This window comes from Microcebus murinus, chromosome 2 (assembly GCF_040939455.1).
Source record: "Microcebus murinus isolate Inina chromosome 2, M.murinus_Inina_mat1.0, whole genome shotgun sequence".
Classification (NCBI taxonomy): domain Eukaryota; kingdom Metazoa; phylum Chordata; class Mammalia; order Primates; family Cheirogaleidae; genus Microcebus; species Microcebus murinus.
The window spans coordinates 109046409-109061718 of NC_134105.1; the positions used below are offsets into that span (position 1 = coordinate 109046409).

Sequence of the window (15310 nt, forward strand, 5' to 3'; positions counted from 1 at the left end):
CCTCCTGGCTCATTCAACATGCCTCCCTACCTAAATAAAAGTGCAACACTCAGTGCATGTTCCAGCCCCATTCTCCCAAGCATGGGAGTGGGAATAGGGGTAAGAGGAGGGAGAAGGAAAAAGGAGTTCATACTGAATTACTTCACTTTCACCTATGATGATGCCCTTTGCCCAAGCCAGAAGAAAGCAAAGGGGGAAAGGGCTGCAGGGTACATTATTTATTTTCACTTGAACATGGAAGGAAAGTGTCACACTCCCCCTTCCCCTTTATAGGGGGAGTGTATTTTAATCAGCAACCTCTTCTCCATCCACCCTGTGTATGTGTGTATGCACACACACCACAGCTGGGGGGGGGAATAGGCTGACCCAGTCCTTTTATCTACTCCCTTGAAGAGGGTCTGATAAATGGGAAAAAGGAAGGAGCCAAATCAGGCAGAGATTTCAAGCCATGGAATGGAGGAAAGAAGGCAGAGAGGAGCAGCACCAGATGCCAGGAGAGAGTGGAAAGGGCCACAGCTTCTTTGTTTTTTAAAAATTCTATAATTTGGAAGAGGGTGTTGATTAATTTCCAAAATACACTTCAGAGTCCCACCTTCCACATAGCTCCCTTACTCACAGCCCTTTGGTTTTTTAGACAAAATTTAAGAGCCCTCATAAAGCCAGAAGTATTGATAACCCCTCAATGCACCCAAAAGCAGTGTTCACTTCAATCCCTCACAAAGACTATGTTCTATAGACTTTGCTTCTCCCTACACATTTGTCTTACGGCTCAGTGGTAAGGTGGCTGTAGAGACATACATTAGGGGGTAAGTGGAAGAGGGAAACAAAGGGGAAGCCCAGGCACATGGGTGCAAGGAGGGGTAGGGAACACCACTTCCACTTTCCTTTGTCTTTTCTTAAAAAAAAAAAAAAAAAAAAAAAGAGGGGGTTGTGATTGGTTGGAAGGGTAGAGAACAAACCCCAGAACAGTATGTAAGCTCCAGAGGTGGGTGGTGGGAACAGTCCCCAGAGAAGTGAGAAGGGAAAGAGGTCAGGGCAACGCTTGCAGCATCAAGTTCCTCAGGAGTTTCTGTCGGCCCAGCTCATAGTCCTCCTCATCCACATTCACCAGCAGTTTGATGGCTTCGTGGCCCACAGCTTGCTTGAGGGAGTCTGTGATAAAGACACCTTTAAGTGCCTCTAGTAATGAGCCATTGATGTAGTCGCGCCAGAATGCGTCGAGGTAGGTGAGCTCAGAGAACTTGATGTCACAGATGATGGAGCCCAGGTCCCGGGACTTGAGGATGGTGTTGGCCTGGTTAAAGCGCTCAAACTGGCGCTCAAGTGGGTCCTGCTTGTTAGAGAAGACGTTGCCCTGCAGAGCAGTCTCGTGCTGGCAGTATTCAGCCCGAACCCGTAGTCTGATGTCTGTGGGAAGAGAAGAGGTTACAGTGAGGGATGGAGTTTACAACCCAAGTTTGAAAAGCTGAAAAGAATAGCAGAACAGGAAAGGAGGGACCATCACCTGACAACTTCTCTACTTCTTTCCTAGGACTAGTTCTTTCTATGTTTTCTGAAATCCTTGCCTGAATGCAGGAGATTCTCTTAAATGGGACATAACCACGTCAACACTGTCCCCAACTCACAAGCAGCACCTTGTTTATAGGAGATATTTTCTTAATTAATAGGCACAGAAGTTCATTTAATACTCCATCTGGATTTGGTTCATCCTACAATAAGGATGTCATAATGGCATCCCTTTGCTCTACTAGTAACTAAAGAGAGTTGAAATGTACCCTGCCACAAATATAAAGAGGAGTTCACCTGCCAGAGACTAAACCGTTCACCCTCACTTTGCAATGGCAATCAAAGTGAGCCTTGTACTGAACAACAAACTGCCCAGTATCCCAGCAGTTCTTTATATTTTCCCCCACGTCTGCTCCACCTCTGGAACCCTGAACTTCCTCACCACATGTCTGCTTTTCCTTGGGATCTGGGGTCACCGACTTCCGGCGTTTTCGCTGGCTCCCAAGTGTGGCTCTCCCTCGGGCTGGCCGCTTGCTACACATCTGAGGACCCGAAGTGGGGCAGCACACCACAGGATAGTGAGGAGGCACTGACAAGAAGGTAAAAGGGAAGAAAACACAGTAGGGTAAAAGCAGAAATTCAAACACTTCTCTTGAAATGAAGAAGGAATCATTTAGACTTAGCACTAAAAGCAGCGTCAATAACGTGACCTGAAAGGAAGACACAACATGGGAGCAAATACAGGACCTAGGTGAAGCATTAACACCTCAACTGGTTTTTTTTATGGGGCTAGATGTGGGGAGACAGCATCCTTTCATTTACTCTGGCAAAGCTGGAATGTAATGGGATCTGTGTCCTCTTATTTGATAATGGAAATCAGGGGGAGTTAGTATCTTCTCACCTGTTTTAGGGGGCTGGGGAGGCCTCGGTTCTGGATCGCTGAGGGCTCTGGGGGTCACATAGCGAATTGATGTCTCCTCCAGATACTTGTCTACAAGATCAGGGCACACTATAGGGGAGAATAAGTCATTCAGGAAAAGATACACCCCTCCCTTCTCCCAGTCCAAACTTCCAATGGGCCTTATAACTTATTCTCCTAGGTACTCGCCAGGGTCAATGCCTCCTCTCCCCCTTAGGCCCCTATACTGTTCATTCCTGGCTTCCCACAACTCTTCCCAGATTCCAGTGTCCCCAGCCCCCAATACACCCTCACCAGCCCGTCTCCTCTTGAGGGTGACGTAGGGCAGCAGGTCATGGCGAGTGATGATGCGCAGCAGCTGCAGCACCTGGCGAAAGTTACTCTCATCACAGCGGCCCTGGCGCTCCAATGCCAGTAAGAAGTCACGTCCATTCCGGATGAGTCCGCGCTCGTGGTCATCAATGACATCCACAAAGAGGAAGGAAAGCACGCGCACATCTCTGTGTGTCAGATGGGTGCCCACGATGTCAAACATGCGGTGCAGGCTGTACAGCCCATGCTCTTGCTCACCATGTTCTTCTGGCCACACCTGGCTTGCCCGCCGCTTTAGGCCCGCCATGCTGGGGGCTCAGGTACGCAATACTTTCCAGAATCCCTGCTCAGCAGCTGCAATTCCCACCGTACTGTAAGGACAAGGAAAGAACCTGTGAGTCACTCAATGGCAGGAACTAGTCTTATTCATTCCTATATTCCTAATGCCTAACACAATGCCTGGCACAGCATAGTGCTTAATATATGTTTATTAAATTTTTAAGTTATTTGTTAAAAAGTAAACTCTAGAGTTATCCATGCTTAAGAGATGCTGCCCTAAGTCTAGACACTTCTGGAAAAATATAGTCACTTCCTCTACATGAGAATCTTGTATATAATTTTGATGCTACATATTTGGCAAAGGTTGCTTTTAGATATTATCCTGTGATTGTTCCTCTTGCCTCCAAAACACTGCTTTTGGTCCCTTGAAAACTGCTCCTTTCACCCCCTAACCAGTTCACCTCTTAAATATAGACAAAATTGGGAAGAAGTAGAGAATTCACTTTTTTTTTTAAAAGCTAGTCAAGTGAAAAGGTGGGAGTGGAGAAAGAGCAAAAAAATCCGTAACTGGCCAGGCGGGGTGGCTTAGGCCTGTAATCCTAGCACTCTGGGAGGCCGAGGTGGGCAGAGTGCTCGAGGTCAGGAGTTCGAAACCAGCCTGAGCAAGAGTGAGACCCTGTCTCTACTATAAATAAAAAGAAATTAATTGGCCAACTAATATATATAGAAAAAATTAGCCGGGCATGGTGGCTCATTCCTGTAGTCCCAGCTACTTGGGAGGCTGAGGCAGTAGCATCGCTTGAGCCCAGGAGTTTGAGGTTGCTGTGAGCTAGGCTGACGCCATGGTACTCACTCTAGCCTGAGCAACAAAGCAAGACTCTGTCTCAAAAAAAAGAAATCCATAACTGGTTGTGATCAATTAGTTGTAAACACCACTGCATTTAGACCAGCCAAGAATTCATTCCTAACTCTAATATGGAAGCTGCACCACATGAACTCAGGGACTGCCAATAGGGAAACTGAAAATCTTTAGAGTTAAAACTAGTTTATCACGCCTGTAATCCTAGCTCTCTGGGAGGCCGAGGCGGGCGGATTGCTCAAGGTCAGGAGTTCAAAACCAGCCTGAGCAAGAGTGAGACCCCGTCTCTACTATAAAATAGAAATAAATTAATTGGCCAACTGATATGTATATAAAAAATTAGCCGGGCATGGTGGCGCATGCCTGTAGTCCCAGCTACTTGGGAGGCTGAGGCAGAAGGATCGCTCGAGCCCAGGAGTGTGAGGTTGCTGTGAGCTAGGCTGACGCCACGGCACTCACTCTAGCCTGGACAACAAAGCGAGACTCTGTCTCAAAAAAAAAAAAAAAAAAACTAGTTTAAATTCTGACTATACCATTAACAAGCTGTATAGCTGTGTGACCTTAAGCAAATCACTTGAAGTCTTAGTACCCTCATATATAAAATGCCGATAAAAGAACCTATTCCTCAAGAGTTAAGAATCCAATGAGAAAATACATGTGAGATCACTTTGTAACCCTTATATAAATGGCCATGAAAGAAATTTCAAAGAAATAGGCATCCTTGACCTCTGCAGCCCAGACTCATCTCTCTTGAAACCTATCCCCATTTTTCCTACAATCTAAGTCCAGATGCATAACTGCTCAGAAGGCTAATCAATAATATTCACCAAAACTTGCAGATTTAAATTAATATTTATTAAGTTCCCAAAATGAGCATTCTTGTAATTCTTCTATGCTCCTTTGTATTCCCTTGATCTTCACACCATTTGGATATACCAACTTCTAACCTTTCCTCATGGATGTCATTTGCCAATCCCTTGTCAATGCCCAATGACTGCCCTACATTCATGATATAGTTTAGCATTTGATTCACAAAAGTCCTCCATCATCCTGATTAACAACAATGACCCAGCCAATCCTCAAGTCCAACAAGTTTCACTCCTCTCTAGTCACTCAAACTTACTGCCCCACCAGACAGTACCATCTGGGCGTACTGACGGAGTGCAGAGGAAGTACTGGTCCTCCCTCTGACCACAACCTCCAGTCACTCAATTCTAAATTCCTGTTGATGATACTTCTAAATATTTCTTAAATCTGCCCCACCTTTCTACCTCCACTGCCACTGCCCCAGTTCAGATCCCTATAATCTCTCACATGGACTACTGCAACTGCCTCTTTAAAGGTTTTCCCCATCACCAATCTTTTTTTTTTTTTTTTGAGACAGAGTCTCACTCTGTTGCCTCGGCTAGAGTGCCATGGTATCAGCCTAGCTCACAGCAACCTCAAACTCCTGGGCTCAAGCGATCCTACTGCCGCAGCCTCCTGAGTAGCTGGGACTACAGGCAGGCACCACCATGCCTGGCTAATTTTTTCTATATATTTTTAGTTGGCCAATTAATTTATTTCTATTTTTAGTAGAGACAGGGTCTCACTCTTGCTCAGGCTGGTTTTGAACTCCTGACCTTGAGCGATCCTCCCACCTTGGCCTCCCAGAGTGCTAGGATTACAGGTGTGAGCCACCACTCCCGGCCCCATCACCAATCTTAACCCACCTAAATCCATCCCCCACATCTAGTTGAGTTAGCCATCTAAAATGCACAAGCCAGGCACAGTGGCCCACACCTGTAATCCTAGCACTCTGGGAGGCTGAGGCAGGAGGATCACCTTAGCAAGAGTAAGATCCTGCCTCATTATAAAATAAAATAAAATACACAACTGACCATATCACTTTTCTGCTTAAGACCCATCGACAGCCCCCTCCTTATCTATAAGACCACTCAAAATTCCTTACACAGCACATCAAGCCTTCTAAGAGCAGGCTTACTACCTTTCCAACCTCATCTCCCACCATGTCCCACTTTTTATTCTCTAATATTATCAGTTTGCTTATAGTTCATGTACATCAAACAATTAATTTCTCTATACTATACTTTAGGCTGTTCCCTTTGCCTGAATGCCCCTCTCCCTTCTCTATTCCACACACCCCCATCACCACCCTTTTTCAGATGGCTAACTCCTACTCATCCTTTAAGAGTCAGCTCAGATGCCATCTTCAAAATGCATTCTTTACACCCCCATGCTGGGATAAGTAGTCCTCTTCTGTGCTCTTATGGAACACTATGCATATTTCCTTTATACCATTTATCGCAGTGTACTAAAATTATTTGTGTATTTATTATCCCATTAGATCCTACTCAACTCATGGAGAGAGAGAGACTAAGTCACATTTATCTTTATATCCCTAGTACCTTTTAACAGACAGACCCTGGCATATAGTAGGAGCAACCTGTTGTTGAACTTAATCTCCAAGAGATCACCACAAGCAATACTAAGGCAGAAACAAACTCACCAAAGTCCAAGAGTGCGGACCCCATTAAGAACAGACAAAGGTAATTCAGTTACCATGCATATATTCTGGCTCCTCGACACTGCAGAACTACTCACACCACACCACCCTACTCAACAATAAGATAGGTTGTTCTGTCCATTTTATACACCAGGAAACTGAGGCTAGATTCAGAAAGAGAATAAAATAATAGACTACTTCAGAAGATGGGAACTCAGAAAGCTAAGACAGCCAAGTAGGACCTGGTTCTCTTCCTCAGTAAACCTGAGATGGAAGCACAGAGAAACTCAGCCCCTTAAGAAAAGGCGAAGTACGCCAAGTACAGTGGCTCACGCCTGTAATCTTAACACTTTGGGAGGCTGAGACAGGAGGATGACTTGAGGCCAGGAGTTGGAGACCAACCTGAGCAACATAACAAAATGCCATCTCTACAAAAAATAGAAAAATTAGGTGAGGCATGGTGGCTTACGCCTGTAATCTTAGCACTCTGTGAGGCCAAGGTGGGAGGATTGTTTGAGCTCAGGAGTTCGAGACCAGCCTGAGCAAGAGCGAGACCCTGTCTCTACTAAAAAAATATAAAGAAATTAGCTGGCCAACTAAAATAAAATAAAATAAAATATATATATATAAAATTAGCCAGGCATGGTGGTACATGCCTGTAGTCCCAGCTACTCGGGAGGCTGAGGCAGAAGGATTGCTTGAGCCCAGGAGTTTGAGGTTGCTGTGAGCTAAGCTGATACCACAGCACTCTAGCCAGGGCAACAGAGTGAAACTCTGTCTCAAAAAAAAAAAAAAAGAAAAAGAAAAATTAGCTGGATGTGGTGGCATGTGCCTGTAGTCCCTGCTACTCAGGAGGCTGAGGCTGCAGTGGGCTATGATGATGTACTCTATCCTAGGCAACAGAGTGAAACCCTACCTCAAAAAAGAAAGGAAAGAAAAAGAGAAGACAAGGTAAACCCTGGAATCACTTAACCCTATACCATGGGTTCTAATATGAGGAAAGGAAATACAAACAATATATAGTTTTGAGAGTCCAGATGCTCCACCCAAAACATGGGAAACAGCTGGGAAAATAGCTATTCAACTACAGACTGGTTTTCCTTGTCTCTCCCTTTCATTTCACTTGCTGCTGTCACTGGGTATGAACGAAGGTGTTAAAGGAAAATAAGGTTTTTTTGTATTCTTTTTTTGAGATGATGTCTCATTTTGTCACCCAAACTCAAGTACAGTGGTATGATCATAGCTCATGCCGCACAGAACTCTTGGGCTCAAGCAATACTCCGACCTCAGCCTCCTGAGTAGCTGGGACTACAGGCATGAGCCACCATGCCTGGCCAGGAAAATAAGTTCTTACTCATAGCAGGCAACACAAGAAAAGTGAGCTTCCTTAGAGCCCAAGCAACTTCTTCTTGTTCCCTATCCCACCTGTTCCCCTTGACCAGCTGTTGATTATGAGGACCTCAGAAAGCAAATGGGCATGTTTCATATTCAACCAGTCAAAAGAGCAGGTTGCTCCACAGCTTCTAATTCAAATCATCCTTTTTGGAGGGAGGCAGGAATGCTTTTCAAAATCTCTTCTAAATAGCTATTACCAAGTTCCTCACTTGGAGTCTCTGTGGGACAGTCCACTCAGACCAAGGCTTGAAACGGTTGTTATAATCTCCCCCACTCCTCAAAGCATCCTTAAGCCCCAGAAAATGAAAAAATATTACTCCCAAGTACCCGGCCACTAGAAAATATGGGAAAGCACAATGATCCTAATTATGCATCAATAGATACAATTCTATAATAGGCCTCAATATCCAGAGGGTTATCTCCCTACACCTGAGAAGGGTGGGGAGCAGGAAAGTCACCTTTAAGTCCTGGCCTCCAGATTGGATCATCCAAGGTACTAGGAATTATCACTTCACAGCTTCTAGATCAGTGGTTCTTAACCAGGGGCAAATTTGCTTCCCAGGGGACATTTGGCATTGTCTGGAGACATTTTTGATTGTCATGCCTGGTGGGGAAGTGGGATTGCTACCAGCATGGAATGAGTAGAAGCCAGGGATACTTTAAAACAATCCAATAACGGCCAGGCGTGGTGGCTCACGCCTATAATCCTAGTACTCTGGGAGGCCAAGGCATGTGGATTGCTCAAGGTCAGGAGTTCAAAACCAGCCTGAGGAAGAGCGAGACCCCATCTCTACTATAAATAGAAATTAATTGGCCAACACACATATATATATTAATTAGCCAGGCATAGTGGTGCATGCCTCTTGTCCCAGCTACTCGGGAGGCTGAGGCAGAAGGATCGCTTGAGCCCAGGAGTTTGAGGTTGCTGTGAGCTAAGCTGACTGCCACGGCACTCTAGCCCGGGCAAGAAAAAGTGAGACTCTGTCTCAAAACAAAGAAAAAAACTTCCTATAATGCACATGACAGTCCCCCACAACAAAGATTTACTTGGCCCAAAATGTCAATAATGCTGAGGATGAGAAACTCTGTTCTAGGTGGAGCAGGATGAAGGGGCAAAAGAATGCATATCGGCTGGGCGCGGTGGCTCACGCCCGTAATCCTAGCACTCTGGGAGGTCTAGGAGGGCAGATTGCTCAAGGTCAGGAGTTGGAGACCAGCCTTAGCAAGAGCGAGACCCTGTCTCTACCATAAATAGAAAGAAATTAATTGACCAACTAATATATATAGAAAAAATTAGCCTGGTGACGCATGCCTGTAATCCCAGCAACTCGGGAGGCTGAGGCAAAAGGATCACCTGAGCCCAGGAGTTTGAGGTTGCTGTGAGCTAGGCTGATGCCACAGCACTCACTCTAACCTGGGCAACAAAGCAAGACTCTGTCTCAAAAAAAAAAAAAAAAAAAAGAATGGATGTCACTTTTCACACTAGATCTGGAGGAAGAAGTCATTTTGTTTCTCAAACCCAAACCCATCAAACAATATTCTAGAAGAAAGTCTTGTCAGATATATGCTCATTTAACTTTTAAGTCCAACTAGCACTAAGGTGTTTCATCCCACTCCAACCTTGGCCCCCTCTATCACCTGCTGTTGTCATTCAGGTGCACAGTAGGTGCTAGGGCTACACTCCCTTCTACCCCATCCCAGGAGGTCTACTTTGACCTAGTTCAATCTAGAGTTCTGTGAAAAGAGAAATGCAATCATCTACAAGACAGACACAAAAAATCCTGGTCATAAGCCTCAGGGCCATCTTTTAAGTCCTCAACTAGACCAGTAGCAGACTCTATTAGTTAGGCCACTGATCAGATATATATTGCTTATTCAGTGAAGCAAAATATAGCAGTAGTATATAAGTTTCCCAAAGCTATGTCTTTGGGAAAAATGTCAGGAGACTGACATGCAGACTAATAGGCAGTCCTCCCTCCTTAATTATCATCTAGGATGGTGAGTTCACTTACTGTGCAACCCATATGTGGGTCCTAGGCATGAATCTAACTTAAGCATTAAAAGAATGTGACTGGCTGGGCATGGTGGCTCACGCCTTTAATCCTAACACTCTGGGAGGCTGAGGCAGGCAGATAGTTTGAGCTCAGGAGTTCGAGACCAGCCTGAGCAAGAGCAAGACCCCGTCTCTACTAAAAAAATAGAAAGAAATTAGCTGGACAATTAAAATATATATATAAAAAATTAGCCAGGCATGGGCAAATGCCTGTAGTCCCAGCTGAGGCAGGAGAATTGCTCGAACCCAGGAGTTTGAGGTTGCTGTGAGCTAGGCTAAAGCCATGGCACGCTAGCCTGGGCCACAGAGTAAGACTGTCTCAAAAAAATAAAATAAAAGAACATGACCAATTTCCTCTTAAAATAAAATATATTCAGCTTTCTGTGGCAGTGAAGCAAGGGAGCTCAGCCTAAAATGTACAGCAGTCCTAGATGAGAGGTATCAGAGTGGTGAGGAGAATATATCCCACTAAGCAGAAGATTAGAAAGTACCTGAATCTTGGTATCTGAAACACTGCCACATACCCAAAGACAAACACTCCAGTAAACAGAGTCCGGATCCCATTGGACTGGTTTGGGTCCATTTGCAATAGTAGCATATGAGTTTCCCCCATACAATTTCCCAAGAATAATTCTTGATTCCAATGAACTGCTGTATTTCCTGGAGTTCTAGTTTTTTTGTTTGTTTTTTCTTTAGGGAAGTCCAAGTCAGTCAAGGACCAACTGACAGTCTCTATGTATCTATAGGATTTCCTCCTGAGTGGTCATTCTCTATTAGGTTTCCCTTCCATGAAAGACATAGTCTCATCCCAACCAGAGATGGTATTTGTACTTTTTGAGATACTTGACTCTCTCAAAAGCCCTTAGGGGAAAGCCATGTAGAAGAAATAAAAAAAGAGTGACGTCTTGAAGTCACTCAAGACTGAAATGAAGGCCGGGTGCAGTGGCTCAAGCCTGTAATCCTAGCACTCTTGGAGGCCGATGCGGGTGGACTGCTCGAGGTCAGGAGTTCAAAACCAGCCTGAGCAAGAGCGAGACCCCGTCTCTACTATAAATAGAAAGAAATTAATTGGCCAACTAAAAATATATAGAAAAAATTAGCCAGGCATGGTGGCGCATGCCTGTAGTCCCAGCTACTCGGGAGGCTGAGGTGGGAGGATTGCTTGAGCCCAAGAGTTTGAGGTTGCTGTGAGCTAGGCTGATGCCACGGCACTCACTCTAGCCTGGGCAACAAAGCGAAACTCTGTCTCCAAAAAAAAAAAGACTGAAATCAATAGTCTAGTCTCTTCACAACAGGAATGATATCTGTATTTTCACAGAAGAACTAGAACTATTTGATTCTCTTAGAAGTCCTTAGAAGAAAGTCATGTAGGGCCAGGCGCAGTGGCTCATGCCTCTAATCCTAGCACTCTGGGAGGCCAAGGCGGGCTGATCATTTGAGCTCAGGAGTTGGAGACCAGCCTGAGCAAGAGCAAGACCCTCTCTACACCAAAAAAGGAAAAAATTAGCCGGGCATGGTGGCACATGCCTGTAGTCCCAGCTACTCGGGAGGCTGAGGCAGTAGGATTGCTTGAGCCCAGGAGTTTGAGGTTGCTGTGAGCTAGGCTGACGCCACAGCACTCACTCTAGCCTGGGCAACAGAGTGAGACTCTGTCTCAAAAAGAAAAAAAAAAAAAGAAAGAAAAGTCATGCAAAAGAACTAAAAAAGAGTGGTGTCTTGAAACTTGAAGTGAAAATGGAAAATGTTAAGGATAGCTAAGAGTACATAAAGCGCTTTCTTGCTGGTGGGACTAGTACAGCATTCTACATATTAAAAAATATTTCTCTCAGAGCTGACCAAGACAAGACAACCAGGCAATAAACCAAAGCTGAGGGCTTGTCTCAAGATATTTAATTTCCCCTCTTCTCCTATATCTCCAGTTAACTAAAGAGATGGTGATTGCAACAGATCTCATGCACCCACTTGAGTAAAAATTCATTTTCCCTGGCATCTACCCTATTACTGGGCCCAGCCCCAATAATATACTTCTCATGTCATTTCCATTCCCTTCCATTGTTTGAAAACAGTAGAAAGTTACGCACTTACCTCTGCAAGAAACTTAATTTCCCAGGTCTCTTCCTAGCACAAGTTTCAAAGCCAGCAGCAAAACAAAAACAAATGGGGCGGGGGTCAATTTTCAAGCTTTATTTTGAACCTCAAAGGCCCATAGAGTTGGTCAATTTCAGTTGTAAAAATACACAGACAAGCCTGAAGCCATTTTGATTGAGATGATCCACTCAAAAGTTGAAGGAGAGAACTCACCCCCAACAAAGCCTCCAGGCTCCCCTAACTCTCTGCTAGTCAATTCACAAACCAATACCAACTCCAAGAATTTCCAGTCTCAATGGTTCATAGTAAGAAAGGTCTCAAATTCCACAACTTCTGGGAAAACTTAATTCTTTATTCCACCTATTTTGTTACAATATTAACTTCCATCTTTAGAGAGAACTGAGAGGAAAGTGGTTACAGACAAAAATGGCATTTTCTTCCCATCACTTCACTTATCAGACCACAACTATCCTCCAAATTCTATTTTCAGCCCTTTCCCTTAACTAGCACACAATAAGAACAAAATATCCACTGGGGCAGCATCCACTCATACATCTATGTTTCACCAGGGAAAGTTTTTCTATATACAGTATTGCATACTGACCCCCTCCCTCCTAGCACTTAAACAGCAAAAGAAGGGTCTGGAAATTAAAGCACTCATTTAATTAGCCTGGCTGCCTAGATGCCATCCTGTCTTTTCTGTTTCCCTCATCAGACTTCCAGAGCCTTCACTTTAGCATATAGGGTTCCAATATGGTCATGTCTGTTTCCCTACTCCTGTATTGCTAATTTCTGAAAACTACAAAAGTCCTTAGCTCCTCCACACTTAGGCAACACCAGCTTGAAAAACAAGGGAGCAGAAAGCTAAGGAGCCTTTTGGAAAGCAAATCCAGTCGAATCCTCATCCAACCCCAATTCTCCAAACCCACATGACCATTCCCTTCTGCCCTTCCCACCCTATTAAAAGCTAAGGACCTGGCAATTAGAATTGGCTGCAAGTGATGCTGCTTAACTCTGCTCTCTTCCTTTCCACAGGGAAAGGGAAACCCCCGAACCTCTATAACCCGTGTTGCTCCACTGTCCTATCTCCCATCCCATTCTCCTTCCTCCTAAACTTTCCTCCCAGTCTCTCACTTTCTCTATTACCTCGTCACACCGACACTCTCTCTATCCCCCAAACCTCTGTTCTCTCCTTTTCCACCCAAATTCTCCTCTGGGCCCTTCCCCCTCCCACCTCCAATTTAACACTCACTTTCAACTCTTCCCCCAAAACGTCTTAAGTCCAATCTCACCTTTTCCCACCACCTCACAACACCCCTCACAGAGTCCGGTCCTCCCTCCAACCACATGCCACAAGCCCCCTTCCCCTTCACACCCCTAGTCTCTCCTTCCTGCTCCTACCCCTTCAGTACGGCCGGATCGCAGCCCCACTCCTCTCCTCGGCCTCTCTAATACCCCTGGCCTGGCCCAGTCTCAGCCCTTGTTTACGCCCCTCCCAATGCCCCCACTCCTCCGCCTCGACCCCTGCCCTCTCCCACAGTTGCCATCACCCCTGCACGCCCCCCTCGGCTGCTCCCCTCCCCCACCTCGCAGCGTCCCGTCACCTCCCTCTCTTGAGGTTCTCAGGCTGGACGTCGCCACCGCCTCCCCCTCCACTTTCCTTCCCCAAGCCCTTTGCGGCCCCGCCCGGCCCCGCCCCGTCCCGCTCTACTCCCCCTCCCCACTCCGGCCGCCCCGCCGCCTCACTCTCGGCTCAGGCTCGGCGCCGCCATGTTGGATCCATCCGCGCCGCTCTCCCGGGCCAGTCTCACGGCGCCGCATCCGGGCTCCAGCTGCCGCCGCCGCCGCCGCCGCCGCCGCGGGCGTGGGGGAGGGGAGAGGCGGGCGGAGGTGGCTGCGTCCTGAACAGCGCCTCCCGGAACCTGGCCGGTTAGCGGCGGCTTCGAGACCATAGTGAGGCATGAGCCGAGGTAGCCATACTAGGTGAGGGCAGCCTGGCAGCGGCATTAAGCGAGGAGTGAATAGCTTCAATTTGGGAGGACAGAATAGAGATTGGCAGCCATCTTGCTTTGGGGCAAGCTGGCAACGCAGGCTCGTCTTAGGGCGGTAGTAAGGAGGGGAGAAGATAGCATTCCTGAATGTGGAAATACTGATGGCGCCAGGGCTGGCTGGTGCCAACTTCAAGACCCATTGAATCACTGGGCCTGGCAGCCATGACGCATAAGGGCGGAATAGCACGGGGGACGGATTGCCTCGCGAACTTGGGTGAAAGGTCAAGATCTGGAGTTGACCTTTGCTCTGAGTTTCCTGCTAACCCGGACGTTCCGTAAACCCGGAGCCGGACCTGAAAGCGCTGTTCACATTCCCTCTCGGAATTCATTTTTTCAGTTTGCTTTTTTGAGCGCCTGTTATCCCTAGGAAGTGTCGCCTCAGCTGAATCGTGAAGGACTGTTGGGAATGGGGACGAGCGTGAGGTGTGGGGTCCTGGAGATGCCAACAGCCTAGTATGGTTTGAGAAAGAGGTAATAGAGAGGGACCAGATTACTCAAGGCCTTGTAAATTAATTAATTGATTTTTATCCTAAGGGCAACGAAGAGGCTTTGAAGGGTCTTAGCAGAGGTGTGAACAACGATATTTGCATTTTTGAAAGATCAGTGCTGGGCCGGGCGCGGTGGCTCCTGCCTGTCTGTAATCCTAGCACTCAGGGAGGCCGAGGCGGGCGGATTGCTCAAGGTTAGGAGTTCGAACCAGCCTGACCAAGTGCGAGACCCCGTCATTACTAAAAATAGAAAGAAATTAATTAGCCAACTAAAATATATAGAAAAAATTAGCCAGGTATTGTGGCGCATGCCTGTATTCCCAGCTACTTGGGAGGCTGAGACAGAAAGATCGCTTGAGCCCAGGAGTTTGAGTTTGCTGTGAGCTAGGCTGACGCCATGGCACTCTAGCCCCGGCAACAGAGTGAAACTCTGTCTCAAAAAAACAAAGATCAGGCCGGGCGCGGTGGCTCACGCCTGTAATCCTAGCTCTCTGGGAGGCCGAGACGGGCGGATTGCTCAAGGTCAGGAGTTCGAAACCAGCCTGAGCAAGAGCGAGACCTCGTCTCTACTATAAATAGAAAGAAATTAATTGGCCAACTAATATATATAGAAAAAATTAGCCGGGCATGGTGGCGCATGCCTGTACTCCCAGCTGCTCGGGAGGCTGAGGCAGGAGGATCGCTTGAGCCCAGGAGTTTGAGGTTGCTGTGAGCTAGGCTGACGCCACGGCACTCACTCTAGCCTGGGCAACAAGTGAGACTCTAAAAAAAAAAAAAAAAAAAAACAAAGATCATTTTTTATGAAGTGGATTGAGGGGACAAAGTTAGAAGTAGGGAGAACAACTGGGAAGCTC

The 15310-nt window shown here is 46.4% G+C and overlaps 1 protein-coding gene across 4 annotated transcripts; it reads right to left on the reverse strand.

Moving 5' to 3' along the window:
- Positions 1 to 203: 203 nt before the first annotated feature.
- Positions 204 to 14070, reverse strand: DEDD (death effector domain containing). Of its 4 annotated transcripts, none has more exons than XM_012768566.2 (6): positions 13664 to 14070; positions 11915 to 11947; positions 2720 to 3108; positions 2408 to 2515; positions 1949 to 2095; positions 204 to 1407 (listed from the first exon to the last, which is right to left on the reverse strand). In XM_012768566.2, exons 3-6 carry the CDS (start codon positions 3042 to 3044, stop codon positions 1031 to 1033), a joined length of 957 nt encoding a protein of 318 aa, XP_012624020.1. In that variant the 5' UTR covers positions 3045 to 3108; positions 11915 to 11947; positions 13664 to 14070; the 3' UTR covers positions 204 to 1030. The 4 variants fall into 4 exon arrangements, with proteins under 4 accessions (XP_012624020.1, XP_012624021.1, XP_012624019.1 ...); XM_012768567.2 differs by lacking the exon at positions 13664 to 14070 and adding an exon at positions 13504 to 13560; XM_012768565.2 differs by lacking the exon at positions 11915 to 11947 and having other exon boundaries at positions 13664 to 14069.
- Positions 14071 to 15310: the final 1240 nt, after the last annotated feature.

Bases quoted from the DNA above. Each gene is read 5' to 3' on its own strand.
- DEDD (XM_012768566.2), bottom strand. From the start codon at position 3,044: ATGGCGGGCCTAAAGCGGCGGGCAAGCCAGGTGTGGCCAGAAGAACAT. The intron at 2,516-2,719 runs GTGAGGGTGTAT...TCTCCCCTATAG, and splicing joins CCTCAAGAGGAGACGGGCTG to TGTGCCCTGATCTTGTAGAC. The intron at 2,096-2,407 runs GTGAGAAGATAC...CCTTCTTGTCAG, and splicing joins TCCCCAGCCCCCTAAAACAG to TGCCTCCTCACTATCCTGTG.